The sequence below is a fragment of the Pongo pygmaeus genome, chromosome 11, assembly GCF_028885625.2.
Source record: "Pongo pygmaeus isolate AG05252 chromosome 11, NHGRI_mPonPyg2-v2.0_pri, whole genome shotgun sequence".
Classification (NCBI taxonomy): domain Eukaryota; kingdom Metazoa; phylum Chordata; class Mammalia; order Primates; family Hominidae; genus Pongo; species Pongo pygmaeus.
In genome coordinates this window covers 131,362,858-131,384,653 of record NC_072384.2, presented here as the reverse complement: position 1 = coordinate 131,384,653, position 21,796 = coordinate 131,362,858, and the positions used below count along the sequence as shown (strand labels likewise).

The 21,796-nt window shown below is 39.7% G+C and overlaps 1 protein-coding gene and 1 non-coding gene across 3 annotated transcripts in view; both read right to left on the bottom strand.

Annotated features, from left to right (window-relative positions):
- Positions 1-21,796, bottom strand: part of CAB39 (calcium binding protein 39) — a 107,039-nt gene that overhangs the window by 52,952 nt on the left and 32,291 nt on the right. The window contains exons 1-2 of one of the 2 annotated variants that reach the window (XM_054477592.1): positions 19,260-19,507; positions 8,039-8,195 (exon numbers count right to left, since the gene is read on the bottom strand). In XM_054477592.1, the coding sequence (XP_054333567.1) occupies positions 8,039-8,152 (114 nt within the window). In that variant the 5' untranslated portion in view covers positions 8,153-8,195; positions 19,260-19,507. Of the gene's footprint in view, positions 1-8,038; positions 8,196-19,259; positions 19,508-21,796 lie in introns of those variants that run through there. The other variant, XM_054477590.1, reaches the window with a different exon arrangement.
- On the bottom strand, positions 15,837-15,943 carry LOC129032346 (U6 spliceosomal RNA). Its single transcript, XR_008501337.1, has one exon. It is a non-coding gene; the product is annotated as a U6 spliceosomal RNA (small nuclear RNA).

The window sequence follows — 21,796 nt, the reverse complement described above, 5'->3', positions numbered from 1 at the left end:
CAGATAAGAATTCAGAAGAGAACAAGATGACCGTGTATCATGTTATTAGTAACTCTGTTTTTGATTCCATTTTCAATAAATACAACTATTCGTTGAGCTCTATCTTTGAAAGGCTGATGGTCTAACAAGGGGAAAATAGTAAGCATATATCATTATGTATAGTGCACAGGAAACCAGAGCAAGATAAGGGGGAAGAGGAATGCCACACAGTAGGGTTGCATTTTAAATAGAGGATTGGGTGAAAAATGGCACTTGAGCAAAGACTTGAAAAAGACAGGAGGTAAGCCAAATAGAGCACTAGGGAAAGAACCTTCCAGGCAAAGGAAAAAGCCAAATGCAAAGGTCTCCAACAGGCAGGAGTATGACTGGAGTGCATGAGGAAAGGAGACCAATGTGGTGAAGAGTATTAGGAGACAAGATCATAAAGTCATGGGCCTCATTGCTCAGGATCAGGAGTTGGCATTTATTCTTCTGTAAAGGAACAGACAGTAAATATTTTAGACTTTGCAGGCCACATAAGGTCTCTGCCTCATATACTTTGCTTTTTTAACCAACTCTGTAAATGTAAAAACCATTCTTAGCTCACGAGATTGATAAAAATAGGCCTCACAGGATTTGCCTGCAGAACTTACTTTAGGCCCCTGTTAGGACTTTGACTTTTACTCTGAGGAATATATTATTTGACTCATGTTTTGAAAGAATCACTATGGTTGTAGGGAAACCAAGGGAGACCAGTGAAGCAGTGAGCAGGACACTACAGTAATCCAGGGCAGAGAAAAGGACAGCTCAGTGGGAACAAGGAAAATGGGGAGAAGGGATTAGATTCTGGACTTTTTTTTTTCTCCAGATAAAGTGGATAGATTTGGGGAGCGAGAAAGTAGTCATGGGTGACCCTTAAGACTTTTAACCTGAAAAACGGAAAGGACAGAGTTCTGCTAATGATGAGCGTGAAGAATGTGAGTGGAACAGGTTTTGAAGTATGCATTTTGCTTCAAAACAGAGTGGAACCTCTATCTGTAAAGTTTCAAAATTATCCTGCTGTGATCTGAATAGAATTGCTTTAAGCACGATTTGGGAAGAAATGGCATTTTAACTATATTCCATATTTACGTCTAATAACATAGACCAGGTAATTCTTGTACCTCTGAACAAGATCCTTGAGCTTTCTTCATACAGGTTCAGCGTACTTCCTGATGAAAATGTTCCTGGACATCTTATACTTGTTTTTTTGCTGCTATAGTGAATGAGCTACTTTTTTGTAAAATTACATTTTCTAGATATGGTTGGTGATATGATTGGGATATCTGTCCCCTCCAAATCTCATGCTGAAATGTAACCCCCAGGCCAGGCATGGCAGCTCATACCTGCAATCCCAGCAATTTGGGAGGCCAACTGGGGTGAAGCTTAAGCCCAGGAGTTCAAGGCCAGCCTGGGCAACATTGTGAGACTCAGTCTCTACAAAAAATAGAAAAATTTGCCAAACATGGTGGCACATGCTTGTAGTCCCAGCTACTTGGCAGGCTGAGGATTGATTGAGCCCGGGAGGTGGAGGCTGCAGCAAGCTATGATCGTGACACTGCACTCCAGCCTAAGTGACAGAGTGAGACCCTGTCCCAAGAAAACACATAACCCTAGTGCTGGAGGTAGAGCCTGGTGGGAGGTGTTTGGATCATGGAGGTGGATCCCTCATGAATGGCTTGGTGCCCTCCCCATGGTAATTACAGAGTTCTCGCTGTGAGTTCATGCGAGATCTGGTTGTTTTAAAGACTGTAGTACTTCCTAGTCTCTCTCTCTCTCTCTCCCCTAATAAACTATCATTTTTCCCACTAATTATCTTGTATTTTGTAAATGTTTATAAATACCTCTACAATAATTTCCCCTCTTTACTTGCAATAGGTATATTCTTTATTTCTAAACCACTTCTTTATGCATTGAGTAGAATTTCCAGAACAATGCTCAACAGGTCGCAAGCACCTGGGTTTACAGTCATCAGATTTTCAAGTATGACATCAGTTGTTTTTCACTGTTTTCAATTAGCGATTGAATTTTCATCTTTCCATTGTTTTCAGGTCTCAGTACTCTCTTCGTCATCTGCATTAGTTGCTACTTCCTTTTGAATCCTGATAAGAAAGTGAACTGGAAATTCCAGGGTTTTTCCCTCCTAGTCTTAAACTATTTCAGCATAAGTAATTTGCATGGACTGCTCTTCAGAAATGCCTCCTTCCTTTGAACTAAAATTTATTTTTAATAAATTCAAATGTTTTTCTTTGTTTTGTTTATCCTAATAGCGAAAAGTCTATTCTTGTTCAATGCTGGTTTGGGGTAGGAGTTCTCAATCTCAGCATTGTTAACATTTTTTTGGCTAGATAACCCTTTGTTGTGGGGAGCTATTCATTCCCTGTTTAACAGCATCTCTAGCCTGTACTAACTAGATGCCAGTATATTCCCCTAGTGTTACAACTTGTAATGTCTCCTGACATTGCAAGGGTCCCCTCCAGGGCAAAATTGCCCCTGGCTGAAAATCACTCATTTAGTCAAGCAGATGATATGGATTTCATCAGAGACTAAACGTGCCTTCTATCATTGAAGACTCATTTTCAATGTCACCTTCTCAACAAGACTTTCCCTACATAACCTACCTAAATTAGGACATTCTCCCTACCTGCAGCCACTCTCATACACAGTCTTTTAACTATCATAGTACCTTTCAAAGTGCGGACCTTTGAGGTCCTCAAGACCCTTTCAAAGGGTCTGTAAGGTCAAGGCTGTTTTGATGTAAGACATGTGCTTCCTCCCTCTGTATTGCTATTTATACTGATGGTGCTGACACCATCATGAACCAAGCATGAACGAAGGCAGTGACGCCAAACTTTAATAGCAGTTATTGCAGTCTTCATCACCGTGCACTCAGTTAAAAAAAAGTCAGTCCATTGGGAGGCCGAGGCGGGCGGATCACGAGGTCAGGAGATCAAGACCATCCTGGCCAACATGGTGAAACCCTGTTCTCTACTAAAAATACAAAAAAAATTAGCTGAGTATGGTGGTGCACGCCTGTAGTCCCAGCTACTTGGGAGGCTGAGGCAGGACAATCTCTTGAACCCAGGAGGCAGAGGTTGCAGTGAGCCAAGACTGCGCCACTGCACTCCAGCCTGGCGACAGAGCGAGACTCCGTCTCAAAAAAGAAAAAAAAAAGGTCCAATTTAAGAATGTTCCTGAAGCAGTAAATATTTAATTTTATTAAATCTTGACCTTTGAATATACATACAATATTTTTAACACTTGGAGTTAACAAATGGGATGTACATATAAAGTACCTTTGGCTCCTTATAGAATGGTTATCTTAAAGAAAAGCCCTTGTGTGATTATTTCAACTATAAGTTCAAGTAACTGCTTTTGTTATTAGAAGACAGACAGACAAACTATTCAGACTTGAATTATCTGGCAGTTATTTTCTCTAAAATGAATGAAATGAACCTGTCATTTCAAGGAAAACGACCAACTATGTTTGTTGCCAAATCTGAATTCTGAAATTTGAATAGACCATGAATAAGCTTGACCACATCCCAATACTTAAGACTCTTCTAATGAGATCAGTGGTGTTATTTAAAAATGTTAATTTTTATAATCTGTATAATGTGTCAACATCTGGGAGATCTGTATATGTCAGTGATCCAACACAGATGTTCCTCATAAACTGATGATGGAGCTACATGCAGATATACCCGTCAAAAGTTGAAAATATTGTTAAGTCAAAAGTGCATGTACTACACACCCAACTCACAGAACACCACAGCTTAGCATGGCTTACCTAAAATGTGCTTGGAACACAATAGCCTATCATTGGGCAAAATCCTCTTACCCAAAGCCTATTTTATAATAAAGTGTGGAATATCTCATGTAATTTATTGAATATTGTTATGAAAGTGAAAAACAGAATGGTTGTATGGGTACTCAAAGTATGGTTTCTACTGAATGTATACCTATTTTGCAACATTGCAAAGTTGAAAAATCTTAAGTCGGGGACCATTTGTACTTTCTTTTTTTTTTTTTTTTTTTTTGTTCTTTTTGTTTTTGAGACAGAGTCTTACTCTGTCACCCACGCTGGAGTACAGAGGCACCATCTTGGCTCCCTGCAACCTCTGCCTCCTCCGTTCAAGCAATTCTCCTGCCTCAGCCTCCTGAGTAGCTGGGACTATAGGCGCGTGCCACCACACCCGGCTAATTTTTGTTTTTAGTAGAGACAAGGTTTCACTATGTTGGTCATGCTAGTCTTGAACTCCTGAACTCAAGTGATGCGCTTGACTAGGCCTCCAAAAGTGCTGGGATTACAGGTGTGAGCCACCATGCCCAGCCACCATTTGTACTTTCTAAACGACCAAAACATGTTATAAAATCATGTACTGGTAAAAGTTTCGTTCAAAGTACAGAGTATAAAAAGTTCATTCATGTAGTTTAATGTTCTGTAATGCAATCAAGAAACCACCAATTGCATGGTATTAAATATTTTACATTATCTGAAAGGCTATTAAAATACTGCTCTTTTTTCTAACTACATAGCTATGAGACCACGTTTTCTTTTTCTTGTCTTTGTTTTTTTTTTTGACAGAATCTCGCTTGTCACCCAGGCTGGAGTGCAGTGGCGCCATCTCGGCTCACTGCAACCTCTGCCTCCCAGGTTTAAGCGGTTCTTGTGCCTCAGTCTCTTGAGCAGCTGGGACTACAGGCGTGTGCCACCGTGCCTGGCTAATTTTTGTATTTCTAGTAGAGACAGGGTTTTGCCATGTTGGCCAGGCTGGTCTCGAACTCCTGGCCTCAAGTGATCCACCCACCTCGGCCTTCCAGGGTGTCAGAATTACAGGCGTGAGCCACCACTCCCAACTTTAAGTATAGATTTTCTTTATATACTTAAAGCAAAATAATGTTTGAGCAGTTTGATTACAAACATAACTAAGATAAGCCAGCTGTTTTCTATTAAGCCAGACACTGAGATTTTCAAAACTTAAAACAATGCTACACTTCTCACTAAATTTTTTGTTTTAGACAATATGGTTATTTTTCATTAAAACACATTATTTATAACTTGTAATGAGCTTATTACTTTTAAATGTATTAATAAATATTGTTAAATTTTCAGTTTTAATTTATAATAGGGTAGCATCAATAGATAACACACCTATACTTACACGAATCTCTTTTGGGTCCTCAATAACTTAAGAGTATAAAAGGGGTCTTGAGACCCAAAAGTTTAAGAAATGTGCTCTATCATCACATCAGTACATTCTATTGCTTTTGTGGCACTTGCTGCCAACTGAAATTCTTTTTCAGTTATGTTTACTTATTTACTGTCCAGCTTTCTTAATTAGAACGGAAGCTACGAAAGAGCAGAGACCTTGTTCATCTTACTGAGTATTATATCCCCAGTGCCTAAAATCTGACCCAGCATTTAGGTGTTCAGTACGATTCTGATGAATAGAATGAATGTAATGAGTAGACAACATATTTAGCCACAGACAAAAGATGAACCATTTTTAATTTATGGGACATACACATTATCCTTTCATCAATTTGCAGTTTTAGGGTAACGATTACGGAATAGCCACTGAGGGCAGTTCCAGCAGACATGTATCATGTCTACTCTGTGGGGTCTGCTCTCTCCTGACTGCCTCTAGAGGCCAGTCTTGGGTAACACCTCTGCTCTTTGCTGGCTGTTAGCTGCCTCCACCTGGTGCAAAGCCTGTAGGGCTATCAGGACTGCTGAGTGCTTCCTAAAGTTGAAGATGTCCAACTGTGAGAGGGAGGCCAAGTTATGTGCTATTACCCTCTGAGTTAGTAGATGTTAATGTGGTTCAGTCAAAAGTCCCCTCTACCTTCTTGAGGTCACTTTGTTTCTAGTTTCTGGAGCTAAACTTTTCATATTTTTATATCCCCATTGACCAATAAAATGAGAAACGTACTTGAATCCTGTGTTTACAATACCACTTACCAGCCGGGCACGGTGGTTCACACCTGTAATCCCAGCACTTTGGGAGGCTGAGGCGGGTGGATCACCTGAGGTGCAGAGTTCGAGACCAGCCTGACCAATATAGTGAAACCCCGTCTCTATTAAAACTACAAAAATTAGCCGGACATGGTGGTAGGCACCTGTAGTCCCAGCTACTCTGGAGGCTGAGACAGGAGAACTGCTCGAACCTGGGAGGTAGAGGTTACAGTGAGCTGAGATCGTGCCACTACACTCCAGCCTGGCCAACCGAGTGAGACTCCATCTCAAAAAAAAGAAAAAACAAACAAAAAACAGTATCACTTACCTTACCCAAGGAAGTTCTCTTAGAATATATATTCTCTTATTATAAATTGTTTCAATTAATCTAGTTTCCCAGTCCAAAGGGCATTATAAACATTGAACAGAATGAGAAAATCAAAGGAAGCAAGCTTAAGATCAGCCAGCAGCACATACCAAAATAAGCAATAAAGGAAAATACAGACAGAACAGAAATGATAACTCATGGGTACCGAAGCTAGGACCTTTTGGAGTAGGAATAATTAGTTGTATACTCCTCAAACTCACCTGAAAGCATCCATACTACACTGCAGTATAATCCTTATGACAGAAATCCCAAATCAAATAATGATTATGACATTCTATCTAAGAGGTTACAACAGATACAAGTGATACAACAACTATGCTGCTTAGTTACCCTGAACTAAGGTACCACCTTAGTTCCAGTACCATCACACTCCAGCCTGGTATTATTAATGGTATGTCATATTTTTTTATTGTTAAGTACTTACATGTGAATAAGTGTAAGAAAATGGCTGCTTATCGGTAGCATATAAATTCAGAGTCAGGAATGATGATGATGCCACAGAACCAGAGACTGTGACATTGGTGGCTGAGATAGCAACATCTTTGCCTTTTGATACTTCAATGTACACAAACTTCATTTAATGCAAATTTAAAATTTTGTATAAAATTACCTTCAGTCTATGTATATAAGGTGTATATAAAACATAAATGAATTTCAGATCCCATCCCCAAGATCTCATTATGTACATGCAAATATTCCAAAGTAAAAAAAAAAAAAAAAATCCAAACTCTGAAACACTTCTGATCTCAAGCATTTTGGATAAGTGACACTAAACCTCTACAATTTACTTAGAGAAACAAAGATCAGATCACGAAGGTCTTGTGTGTTACAAGAAGAATCTACACTGAAAATGTAAAGCAGAGACTTTTAGAAAGTGCAGTAAGAAGGCCACTGCTAAAATCACAGAGTACGAACAACTTCTTCAAGAAAGAATGGAAGTCAGAATTGAATCATAAACAATTTAGGGAGTTGAACAAGATTTAGCAAAAAATTATATTTTAGGGAAGAGAGGACAAGTCACAAGTGGGATGAATGTTGGGTTTTGGACTGTGGTGACTGGGTACATGGAGACATTTGGCACGGATACACTGAATACAGGAAGAAAACCAGGAGGGGTGTCCTCCCAGGAAGATTGTGGGGGAAGAACCGATTTCAAGAATCAGGTAACTGTGGCACTTATATCTCTCAAGTTGCCTGCTTGGCCTTCTTTCAAGTATACTTTACTTCCTTTTGTTCTTGCTCTAAAACTTTTACAAACAAACCAAGCAGATAACTGATAACTGTAATCCTAGCACTTTGGGAGGCAGAGGCGGAAAGATCACTTGAGGCTTGGCGTTTGAGACTAGCCTGGGCAACATAGCACAACCCTGTCTCTACAAAAATAATTAGTAATAATAAATAAATAAATAAATAAATAAATAAGAATCAAACACTTCAAGATGAAATAAAACACAATTTAAATAAACTCGAAAACCTGACAGAACAGTTAGAAATCTATTTGTTAGATGAAAATACAGAAGAAAAAGTATGTTGCAACAGCAGCATATGTTGCTTTTGGATGTTATTTTTTAAATCCAAAATAAACCCAAATTGGGACTTACTGATTCCTCACATATGGTGTCTTGCATTTGCTAATTAAGATATTTCAAATATAAATAAAACCAAGTCCATACCTTTTCTGCTTTTTTATCAGAAATGTCTTGCTTTTCCAGAACAGCCATGCTCTCCTTCAGATTCTTCACAATGTCTGCTGGAGATTTGTGAGACTTCCCAAACGGGAACGGCATGACGGCAGCGGCAGGGGCCTCCGCTGCACTCTGCCTGTGCTACCTGGAACACAGCACAAGGTTCATGTGAGCAAACACTGGGATCAATGGAAGACAGACTTTCTAAATCCTAATCTGGGAAGAAAACCCGTGTTTAGGAAAGTCATTTTACATAACTTTCAATATCAGTAGGAACAGGAAATCCACACATATATGCAAGAAATGATAATACACAGATGTCTTAGAATTACAGAACACTGTATTTTTCAAAACACTTTGTTTTTCTTTCCTTCAAATCAATTGCTCTCCTAACTCCACAAATGGGGATGAACATGCTGTCTGATGCTGCTGAGGTAGAGAGCAGCAGCTCCCACTCACAGGGCAACTGCTACTGCCAGGCCTGATGCTGAGTACTAGAATTCATCATTTCATGAAACCCTTTCTAACAATCTCCTGCTCCTATTTACTGGTGAAGTTTAGCAAGGTTGAGAGTCAGGCTCAAGGTACTAAGTGGTCAGACAAGCTCAGATCTGTCTTGATCCAAAGTGTCCTTAATCACCACACTGTACATCAAATTGATAGTATCTATTTTACAGCTGAGGCAACTGAGGCAAAAAGTTAGGTAGGGTGTTTAGCCAAACAGCACCAGCAACAGCCTACTATCTAGGTCTCTCCAGATGCTCTTTTCCCGGTGTTCACGCTGCTCCTCCTAAGCACCCCAGTGGGCTGCCCTGAATATGGCACACACTTCCTCGGCACACCCATCCTCTTATTCAGGCAGTCACAGGGTCTCAGAGCTAGAGAGAAGCCTGGATGGGGGAAAAAATCTCCCATTAGATCCTCTAATCCCCTATGTGACAGTTGTCAAGATGTACTCTTTGTGCCTGGATTTGACCATCTCCTATGAAAGAACTTGCTGGATAAAATCCTGGGGATGATGAACTTCCAGAAGTTCTTAATTTTTTGTGGGCAGTAGAAAACAACATTTCAACCACATAAACCACAGTATTACATCATCCAAAAGGAGGACATGCAACTATTCCAAGAAGGCACTATGAAGAAACAAAGTTAACAAGACAAACAATGGAAGTGACTTGGGAACATGTTGGAAGTTACCATTTTTCAGTACAAAAACTAGAAGAAGTTAAATTCACAGGCACTAAACAGTCTCATATCAGAAACCAAAAGATGACACTTTTTAGAAAAACCTTATGGATCACTTAGATTAGTGGTTTTCTGACTGTAAGTTTCAACATCCTATATTTAACTGCCCAAGGTGCTCCCCACACACATCCAAGTAAGAAAAGGTGGCTCTCAGACACCCCAACTCTACTTTGTTTTCCCTTCTATATAAACACAAAAATACGTCCATTGCATAGTATCATAACACTTCTTTTGAGCTTTGCCTAAGATTTGATGAACAAACTTGAGTGTTTTTCCCTTAAGTTTGAAACACAGTGACTTACATATTTGTTTATAAAGAATGTTTAAAACATGCAAATGAATGCTAATGTCAAGCCTACAACTAAACCATAAACAAGTATGTTATTTCTCAACATGTTCTGATGTGAACTGTTCCAACCAATCTCTAACCCCAAATATTGCCTATCTTACCTTCTGTCACCTTGTAAATCCTTTTTTGATAAAATTAAAACCACATTTTCATTAACCAAAGAGAAATAGTTTAATGCATATCCTTTGTCATAGGTTCTTAAATATCCAAGGATTTTTTTTTTTTTTTGGCGTCTCGCTGTGTCACCCAGGTTGGAGTGCAGCAGTGCAATCTTGGCTCACTGTAACCTCCACCTCCCAGGTTCAAGTGATTCTTGTGCCTCAGCATTAGCCTCCCAAGTAGCTGGGACTATAGGTGTGCGCCACCAACCCAGCTAATTTTTGTATTTTTAGTAGAGATGGGTTTTCACCATGTTGGCTAGGCTGGTCTCAACTCCTGGCCTCAAGGGATCCACCCACCTCGGCCTCCCAAAGTGCTGGGATTACAGGTGTGAACCACCATGCCCAGCCATAAAATCCAAGGATGTTTAAGTCCACTTCTAAATAACTTTTCTATGCCTAAAGTCTGAACTGACGTTAGGGGAGTCACTCTTAACTAGCTGTCATATGATTGCTCTACAAGCCAGACGGGACACAACGCCAGGATCATTCTTTTCCTTTTCCTGGATCATTACTTTTTCCTTTGGGCAGGGGAGTGGGCGGCAGGGGGTGGGGGGGAAGCATGCAAGTTGCTTCTCCATAAACGGTGTATCACACTCATAATATGTCCTCTGAAAATATTATCTTTCCTATCTGTAACTCTGCAAATAATAGCAGTGATGTGGAGGGTGGGAACGTTTAATGGTATTTTGCAGGAAGTGTTACGGTGCTATGCAACAGAGATATTTTCAGCTCTGGCCCAATGGTGAAAGATGTGACTTTCCAGGGTAACAGAGGTTTACAAGTCCTACCACACACCAAAAGTTGGTTATAGCAGAAAGAGTACAGCCACCAAAAAGAACACATATACAAAATACTTCTGTGTGGGCAAGGGGAGGCATGACATAATCATTTCTGTTAATTAATATACCAGCCAGCTAAGATTTTACAGAACATATGAACTAGTAAGACTGTATTCTACAGAAATACAGGCCAGGTGAGGCAGCTCACGTCTGTAATCTCGGCAATTTGGGAGTCTGAGGTGGGGTGAATTGCTTGAGGTCAGGAGTTTGAGACCAGCCTCGGCAACATAGTGAGACCCTGTCTCTACAAAAAATTTAAAAATTAGGTTAGCATGGTGGTGCGTGCCTGTAGTCCCAGCCAGCTACTTGGAAGGCTGAGGTTGGAGCATCACTTGAGCCTAAGAAGTGGTGACTGTACCACTGCACTCCAGCCTCAGTGACAAAGTAAGACCCTGACTTAAATTTAAAGAAGGAGGAAAAGAAACACAGTAACAACTACCCAAAACAAGAAGTGACATTCCTCAGTAGGATCCAAACACACTGGTAAAATAAATCATTGTTCATGATTTAGTTTTAAAAATACAGTTAAAGGCTGGGCATGGTGGCTCACACCTGTAATCCCAGCACTTTGGGAGGACGAGGCCAGCAGATCACGAGGTCAGGAGCTCAAGACCAGCCTGACCAACATGGTGAAACCCCATTTCTACTAAAAATACAAAAATCAGCTGGGCGTGGTGGCGTCCACCTGTAATCCCAGCTACTCAGGAGGCTGAGGCAGGAGAATGGCTTGAACCCGGGACAGGGAGGTTGCAGTGAGCTGAGATCACACCACTGCACTCCAGCCTGGGCGACAGAGTGAAACTCCGTCTCAAAAATAAATAAATAAATAAATAAACAAACAAACAAATAAATAAATAAAACAGAAACTATCCTCTTTATTTTTGAAGTATGAGTGTAATAATTCTCAAAAATCATTTATGTTCTTAGGCTCATCAACTCTTAATACAATTACCCAAGATTTTGGTAGGCAAAAAACAAGGAAATAACACTCCCCAAAACTTCTGCACTACAGAATTTGTTTCTTATGTTCAGGTTTGCTAAGCATTAAGCTTAAATATCTTACACAGTCATGTAGCTGCCTGATGAGGTTTCAGTCAATGATTGACTGCATTATATGACAGTGGTCCCATAAGAGCTGAAAAATTCCTATCACTTAGTGCTTTGTGTTACAAATATCTACTGTATTCAACACAGTAACATGCTGTACAGGTTTATAGCCCAGGAGCAATAGGCTATATCACACAGATTACTATGTAGTTGACTATACTATCTAGGTTTGTGTAAGTACTGTACACTCTATGATGTTTGCACAACGACAAAACTGCCTGATGCATTTCTCAGAATCCATCCCAGTTGTTAAGCAACACAGGAGTTAATTCCTTCACAGGATCATGTGTGACCTTCAGACAATGCTCAAGTGACAGCAAAGGCACCTTTAAGAGTGGACTCTTCAGCTGGTACTGCTTTCTCCCGGGGGGGGGCGCTGCCTTCCAAAGGGCCTGGTCCACCATCAAGCCATTTAGAGTGCTCTGTGACCTTGAAGGATGTGAAGCACATGGGCACATGTCTGAGTTTTGAAACTGACAATCCCTAGAGTATGGAGATGCCCAAGTTGGAAGTAGCAATGGTTCGAGAAGGGTTCCAGTGGTTTAAAGATATATTTCACCATAACAATCCATCTACCTTTCTCATCTCCCCTTTATCATCAGCAGTGTTTCCTTTTATACATATTTGGAGGAACTTAAGGGAATAACACAAATCCACTGGTTAAGGTCTTCAATAATTTTTCACTGCCCTTAGAATAAAACCCAAATTCCTTGACCAAAAACCCAAAAGCAAATGTAATAAAAGCAAAGATAAATAGCTGGGGCTTAATTAAAGTGCTTTTGCATGGCAAAAAAACAGTTAGCAGAGTAAACAGACAACCCACAGAGTGGGAGAAAATCTTCACAATCTATATACATCTGACAAAGGACTAACACCCAGAATCTACAACAAACTCAAACAAATCAGTAAGAAAAAAACAAACAATCCCATCAAAAAGTGGGCAAAGGACATAGACAATTCTCAAAAGAAGATATACAAATGGCCAATGAACATATGAAAAAAATGCTCAGCATCACTAATGATCAGGGAAATGCAAACCAAAACCACAGTGTGATACCCACCTTACTCCTCCAAGAATGGCCATAATTAAAAAAATCAATAAACAGTACATGTTGGCATGGATGCGGTAATCAGAGAACACTTCTACACTCCTGGTGGTAATGTAAACTAGTACAGCCACTATGGAAAACAATGTGGAGATTCCTTAAAGAACTAAAAGCAGAACTACCACTTAATCCAGCAATCCCACTACTGGGTATCTACCCAGAGGAAAATCATGGAACCAATCCAAATGCCCATCAATCAATGAGTGGATAAAGAAACTGTTGGGGGGGTGTGTGTGTGTATGTATGTATCTATATGATGGACTACCACTCAGCCATAAAAAGGAATGAATTAACAGCATTTGCAGCAACCTGTATGAGACTGGAGACTATTATTCTAAGTGAAGTAACTCAAGAATGGAAAACCAAACAACATATGTTCTTACTGACATGTGGGAGCTAAGCTTTGAGGACGCAAAGGCATAAGAATGATACAACAGACTTTGGGGACTTGTGGGGAAGGGGGCGAGCAATAGAAGACTACAAATAGGCTGGGCGCAGTGGCTCATGCCTGTAATCCCACCATTTTGGGAGGCCAAGGCAGGTGGATCACCTGAGATCAGGAGTTTGAGACCAGCCTGGCCAACATGGCAAAACCCTGTCTCTACTAAAAATACAAAAATTAGCCGTGCATGGTGGTACGTGCCTGTAATCCCAGCTACTAGGGGGACTGAGGCAGGAGGATTGCTTAAACCTGGGAGGCGGAGGTTGCAGTGAGCTGAGATCGTGCCACTGCACTCCAGCCTGAGCAACAGAGCAAGACGAAGAAGAGAAAGGGGAAGGAGGAGGAGAAGGAGGAGGGACGAGAAGGAGGAGAAGGAAGAAGAGGGGAAGAAGGAAGGAAAGGGGAAGAAGGAAGGAAAGGGGAAGAAGGAGGGGAAGGTGAAGGGGGAAGGGGAAGGAAGAAGAGTAAGTAAGAAGAGGAAGGCAGAAGAAGGAAGAAGGAGGAAAGAAGAAAGAAAGAAAGAAGAAGACTACAAATATGGTACAGTCTATACTGCCTGGGTGATGTGTGCACCAAAACCTCACAAACCACTAAAGAACTTATGTAACCAAATACTACCTGTATCCCAATAACCTATGGGAAAAAAAATTAAAAATAAATAAAATCCAAATTCCTTACCATGGCCCTCTAGGTTTTACCTATCTCCAACTCACAGCACAGCCTCTGGCCTTGATCCTAGAGGTCCAGACACACTGATGTCCTTTCTGCTCCCCAAACTACTTCTAAGCCAGAGTATCGCATTTGCAAATATGGTAAAATTGTAATTTTAAAATTTAGATGGTTGGTGGGTGTGTGGGTTTTCATTGTTAGTTAACTTTTCTGTATGTTCTAAGTTTTTCTTAATATTGTTTTAAAACAGCCTTAACCATGTTTTGGACATAACTGAAGTTCACGAAGAAAATGAACAGAAATATTTTAATAAAAAAATGCATTTGGCTTTCAAATACAATTCCCTTGTCCATTAAAAAATGTTTTGTTTTTTTTTTTTGAGATGGAGTCTTGCTCTGTCACCCAAGATGGAGTGCAGTGGTACGATCTCAGCTAACTATAACCTCCACTTCCTGGGTTCAAGCAATTCTGCTTCAGCCTCCCCAGTAGCTGGGACTAGAGGCGCGTGCCACCACGCCTGGCTAATTTTTGTTGTAGAGATGGGGTTTCACCATGTTGGCCAGGCTGGTCTTGAACTCCTGACCTCATGATCTACCCACCTTGGCCTCCCAAAGTGCTGGGATTACAGGCGTGAGCCACCACGCCTCGCCAAAAAATGGTTTATAATAAACCTCAGCAGGATTCCTTGGGCTAAGCCAAAGGTATTAATGTGACTGGGACAAAGCCAGACAGTGACAGGATTCTAAAGTGGGTTGTGGCAATCCGTACCTGCTATGGGGATAGGCTTCCTTCTGATGGTGTATACTTGAATCTCAAAGTGGTGGTGTGGGGGGTGCTGTTAACATATTACTTTCATATAAAATGAACAGTTACAACACTGCAAGCTGAATCCGCACGGACATTTAGCTTCCCCCTTTCGCATTCATGCACTGCTCTCCGCTAGTTGTTTTCTTCTCTCTCCCAATGCCCTTTCCTTTCCTGCATCTAGTTATTTATTTATTTATTTTCCTTTCTGCATTTAATTCAATGACTCTACGCCAATGCTGATGTCCTTGAAGGTTCCATTCTTGGCTGTCACCTCACCCTATACTCCCTCTGGGTGATCTCATCTATGGTTTCAACAATCTGAAATCCATTTCCGGCCCGACCAGTGGCCTACCTTTCCAACTGCTGCTCCCTATAGATGTCCTTCAGGCAATCCAAATCTCATCTAAGTCCTGCTTCTTTTTCAATGTTCCCCTTCACAGTTAATGGATCTATTTTTCACCCCATCACTAAACTTGGTTGTCACAGCAAACTCTACTCAACTCTTCCATGTATATTCAGTTCACGATTTCAGTCAATTCTGTTTTCTAAATCTATCTTTACAGACATTAAGGGTAGACCCTCACCATTCTCCACAAAGGCCAGGAGTTGTCAATGGGGTCAATATCACCTCTAGGGGATTACTATGGTCTGAATATACCTTAAAATCCATGGGTTGGAAATTTAATTCCCAATCAAGTGTTGGGAAGTAGAAACTAATGGGAGATTTTTAGGTCATGAGGACTCTGCCCTCCTGTCACTATAACGAGGGCTTACAGGAGTGGATTGCTCTCTTCTGCCATTGTAAAGACATGGCATTTGTCCCTATTTTGACCTTCCACCTTTCACCATGTGAGATGCAGCCCTCCTCAGACTCCGAATGCCAGCACCGGATCTTGGACTTAGTCTTCAGAACTGTGAGAAATAAATTTCTGTTTTTTATAAATTACCCAGACTCGTATATTCTGTTATCGCAGCACAAATGGACTAAGACAGAGATGTTGTGTGAGATATGGTTGTCTATGATTGGGACATTTACTGACCATTGAAATCTTTTTTTTTTTGTAAATATGTAATGTTTCACAAGTTTGTGTGTCATCCTTGTGCAGGGGCCATGCTAATCTTCTCTGTATCATTCCAGTTTTAGGGTATGTGCTGCCAAAGCGAGCACCAAAATCATCACTTTTAAAAAGGCATTGCTTTTTACAAGCACATAAGCATATCCTTCTGCTAGTTTCTATATCCTTTGAGGTTGGGGGTGTGTATGTGGGGGGGGGGGGTCAGAATATGAAAGTCTTTCCAATTACTCCTGCATCTAAGTCCGTCACAGAGAGTTAAAATTCGAGCTTTTAAAAAAACGGTTATACTGTTCATTATGCAAAATTCAAACATTAAAGGATTACCTAAGGTAGAAAAGTGAAAGTCACCTGAAAAGCCTGTAAGAGACAGTCATTATTAGTAGTGTATATATTCTCCTTTTTATTACTTGCTTTGTATTTGTGGGGGGTTTTGGTACTGAAGTCTACTCTCTTCTCCAAAACAGATGGAGACCAGATGACACTAGAAATGGCCACTTCTATCTTACAAAGAACAAAGACATCAAATCACTGCTCTATTACATTAATATTCTCAAGAATATTTTCAAGAGTACAAAGCAACATCCCAAGAAAGTGCTAGAGAATATACAGGATACCCTTTAAGAAAATAAAAGCCCACACCATTAAAGTTAAGCCTGTTAGGTACTGCCCATCTTTGGAGATCTGACTGCTTTTGGGTTATGTGACACACTCCTCTTCACCTATGTATTGACAAATACTGAAAAGAACTCAAAAGGTCCATTAAGTCAAAAGGTCCATAAGCCAGTCAGTAGAACATTCATTCACTCCATTTCTAACTGTGTGTTTACTATATGTCACAAACTTAAGGCATCAAGAGTGCCTGCTCTCAAGACAACATTCTGGTGTGTATGGATGTGGGCGTATGTGTTTAGAGACAATAATGAAAAGCTGCTGAATGACAACACATTCCTAGACAGCTGAGCTCACAAGACTCTACACTAACATATGTGTTAGATCTGACTCACGAACTTCGTGGTCAAAAACAAAAAGCACAAACAAAGAAAAAACCCCACACACCATAAGATAGTTGCCTACAAGGATTATTAAGGTTCTTAAGCAGTCATGGAGTGTGAAATGTAGTACATGCATGAACACATTCTTTTTAGATAACTGGCTCTAAGACTTAATCCCTTGCTTTCAGCGTTAATGTTACTTAACTAAAACAGTAACTATTTAGATACTGTGTTAGGTGCTAGACTATCTGTCTGGTAGTACAGAACAATTATTTAAAGCACAGTAGTTAATTACACGGGCTTTAAAGATAGCCTGGGTTCAAATCCTGACTTTGTTATGCCTCAACTGACTTAGACATTTCTAAGCACCCTTTTCCTTATCTCTAAAATGGGAAAAGCAATAGCTACTTCACGATATGGTATAAGAATTAAAAAGTGCTTAGCATTGTATCTGCACATCTATTATATAAACTGGATAGCAATATAAAATGGAATAAAATGAATGACCTTATTGTTCTATTTAAGCCTACATCTAAAGTCTTGATTCAGCTTTTGGATGAATGGGAAGCAAGACTTTCTTAGCTGCAACTAAGTTGTGATAACTAAAAATTTTTTAAATAGAAACAAAATTGAGAACTACATATGGAGAAGTAAAAAAAAATAAAAGATGTGGTAACTTAGGTTCCATTAAAATAAATCAAGAGTAGCTTTAAGAAGCAGTTGAAATTTGGGGTAATTTATAAAGGGAAGAGGTTTATTTAGCTCACAATTCTGGAGGCTGAGAGGTACAAGATCAGGTGGCAGCGTCTGGTCAGCTTCTGGTGAGGGTTTTGTGCTATATCTTAACATGGTGAAGAGGAGGTGGACATATGTAAAGAGACCAAACAGCAGAGGTGGCCTCACTTATAAAAGCCTGCTTTGGCATTAACTAATCCAGTCCCAAAACAGTGAGAACTCAATCCTGGGAGAAAGGCATTAATCCCTCTTAACGACCTAATCACCTCTTAAAGATATCTCCTCCCAACACTGCCATATTAGGGGCCAAGCCTCAGCATAAATTTTGATGGAAATAAACAACATTCAAACCACAGCTGGCACATATTTGTAGAATATCTGTAGAATGAACTATTATTTATTTTGATCCTCAAAGTAACAGCGGGATTCTCCATTTGTTCGTTCCTACAAGAAGTTCTATTATTTCTATTCTATAGATGAGTAAATTAAGGCTCAAAATTATTGGCTAGTTTGTTCAAATATCATGAAGCTAGCTAGTAAAGCGAAAAAGCTGGGACTTCAAAGCAGGTTTTTAGCAGCTCTTATGCAGTGTCTATCAGGTTGTCCAGTGTCTTTCATACTACAATCAATATATTCATATGTATCAGTAAACTTAAAAATGTTTCTAAGCCCGCAATTACACTTCTACGAGTGTATCGTCATAATCTATTGCTTCTCTAAGATTTACATACAAAGATGGCCACTGAATAGTTATTTAATACAGCAGGAAAAGGAAAACCAACCAGAATTCTCAGCAAATAGAACTGAACATTCAGAAGTCATTTAAAATCAATGCTTCTGAGGATTTCTACTGATATGAAAAAATGTCTACAACTCCTCTTAAGTGAAAACACTTTAAATATAAGTTTGCATACATATAATCTCATCTTTATCTATACATGCAGAGGGATTTGCTAAGAGAAAAAATATCAAAGGTTAATAATGGGTAGTGAGAACATGACTTGATATTTATATTTTTCTTAAGGTTAAGTATTTACAATGTTCATATAATACTTTTTTTCTAAATATAAAAAGTGTATTTTTAAAAAATCAATACATGATCATTTCCTACTAAAAGAAACCAAGACTTCATGAAAGAGCAGGAAATAGATGAGCCAGGGACATGTTACTCCAGAAAGCAAATACTGTAGTTATGAGGTCATGCTAAAAAAGGCACAGGAGCTAAGTTGAAAAGTGCTGCAAAGGCCTAAGATGGTAGAATTTGAGCATAAAAAATTATGACTACAATGCATTAACATGGAAATCAAGCATCTGCATACATTAAAGTATTGTATATTTAATAGTAACATACGTATATATAAGAATATATGTAAAACATTAGCGCCCATTAAAATTATAATACTAAAAATAATTTTCTTTGGTTACCTTGGAGGTTGTGAAGGCAACAATGCAACACTCCAACAATTGGTTAAAAAAAAAAAATGGGGGCGGGGGCGCACATTTATCCTGCCTTTTTCTGTACAGACTATATTTCAGGATAACCATATAGACGACAAGGGAAAGTTCTTTATAGGAGATTCATAGCTAGTAAGTGTGGATAGGAAAAAATGACCATTTTGTTATACATATATATATACATATATATATATATATATATTTTTTTTTTTGGAACCAGTCTCACTCTATTGTCCAGGCTGGAGCACGGTGGCATGATCTCAGCTCACTGCAGACTCTGCCTCCCAGGTTCAAACCATTCTTGTGCCTCAGCCTCCCTATGTAGCTGGGACTACAGGTGGGCACCACCACGCCCAGCTAATTTTTGTATTTTTAGTAGAGATGGGGTTTCACCATGCTGGCCAGGCTGGTCTCGAACTCCTGGCCTCAAGTGATTGACCTGCCTTGGTCTCCCAAAGTGCTGGGATTACAGGCATGAGCCACTGCACCCAACCCATTTTGTAATTCTTGATGAAATAATGGAACTAGGCAACAATCACCAATGGCCTTAACCATTAGGTGAAAGGCTGATGGGGAATTTCATAGAGGATACACAGGCTAACTATATGGATAACACTAATCTATTAGGACAACCACACACCAGTGTGACTCATGATACAACACAATAGGAAGTACAAAGCATCATCTATCAAAATTTGACTCTCCCTCCCCCACCCCGCCCAACTACAATTCTGAATCAAATCAAGCTTCTAGATCTAGCGGTTGGTCTACAGGCAACAAGAGGGAGGAACAAGTCTAACATCACCATAGGGAAGCAGTAAATCAAACCCAGAAAATGGGACACTTCACAGGACAGATGTTAGGCTTCTCCAAAAAACCAAACAACATAAGAAAAAGGAAAAAAAAAAAAAAAAAGACAGCAGAGACTTAAATAATAAGAGCTTCATATAGTCAAATACATTGCATGGGCCCTCTCTGGATCCTGATTCAAATAAATAACTGAAAAAAAGATATTTTGGCAATCAGGGAAATTATATACTGGGTATGACAATTAAGGAATTACTGTTAATTCTGTTAGGTATTATGACGTATGTAAAAAAATATCCTTATCAGTTAGACATACATGTGGAAGTATGAGTGATATGGGATTTCCTTTAAAATACTTTAGTTCCACCTCTCTCAGAGAACAAGCTGGGGGACAGATGAAATAGCTAGCAAAGTATTAACTGTTGAAGCTGGAAATTCATTACACTATAGCCTATATGTATACACTTACATATTTCATAATTTAAAACACAGTAACAAGACAAAAGTTTCTATTTGAAGAACTGGTATGTCTCAAATCACTGGAAGGTGAACTATATAATCCATTGTATTTTGCGCTAATTTTCCCCCTTATTTGCCAAGAAGTTCAAAGTTAGATTTATGCATAACTGCAAAATGACCACTGTAATCCATGTTTCAGACATAAACACTACCTCTTCCTTCTATAGTCTCAAAGCTCTCTTACTTAACTGTTCCAATCTACATGTGTTTTCATTTTGTCCACTGTAATTTAATTAAACTCACCTTGTTGATGGTAGGTAAGAGGAAGAATATCTATAGAGGAAACAGTTCCATGGGCAATGCCGTCAACAAGTGGTTCATAGTGCTCCTCTCCCCTTCTATCCGTGAAATAATTTTTGGAAACTACAGCAATGCCAATGGGGGTAACCCCTCCTCAGAAATGCCCTCACTCCTCTACTTGTCAAAATGCTGCCCATCTCTAGACCACTTTTTTCTTTTTCTTTTTGAGACGGAGTCTCACTCTGTTGCCCAGGCTAGAGTGCAGTGATGTGACCTCGGCTCACTGCAATTTCTGCCTCCCAGGTTTAAGCGATTCTCCTGCACCTGCCTCAGCTTCCCCAAAGTGCTGGCATTACAGGCATGAGCTACCACGCCAGGCCTCTAGACCACTTTCAAACATCAGCTTCTCCATAAAGATCTCCACAGTAAAAGTGTAAGACCCTCCTTATACCTGTAAGATTTTTAAAATCTTGATTATAATGTATTATTATGTATGTATGTATCACTCCCAACTAATCTGGAAGCCTCTTGATAGCAAAGTTGTATATTAACAGTCATTTCATATTCTTATAACATTTGGCATGCTGCTTTGCGTAAGACTCCAGATACATTTGCCGAGTGGGACTGAAGAACATTTCTGAAAACAAAAATCACACCAACAAAAAAAATCCCACAGAAATGATACATAAATAACCAAGAGTTGACTAGAAAATTTTCACCTGAAACCCATGCAGAAAGGAGCTAGAGGCCAGAACCAAGATGCTCTTGGAGGGTAAGTAAGCAGGAAATCTAGCAAAGTGCCTATAATTTCTCTATTGCTACACACAAAGCTGGACTCACACCTTTGCTCAGCAACTCGTCTGTCCGAATACTGTTTATGCCATGAATATAAACCTGGCAATATTGTGACTAAAGTGTGATGGCTTCACGTAATACCCACGATGGAATATTCAAAGGGTTAATCTGGGTTCCTAAGAGTGCAACACTATTTATAGAGCCATCCTGTTATGCAGCGTTGCAGCTTTTTTGGATTGACTGTTTTTATCAGTGTTAAACTGGAATGACTCATTGATTAAGGTGTGTTATATACTGTGATGTGTACTCCCTAACCCAATGTCTGCGAACACTTTCCATCCATGAAACCACCCTGCACCCTTTCTCTAGCTCCCATGGTAACTAATTCCTGTATATCTTTAA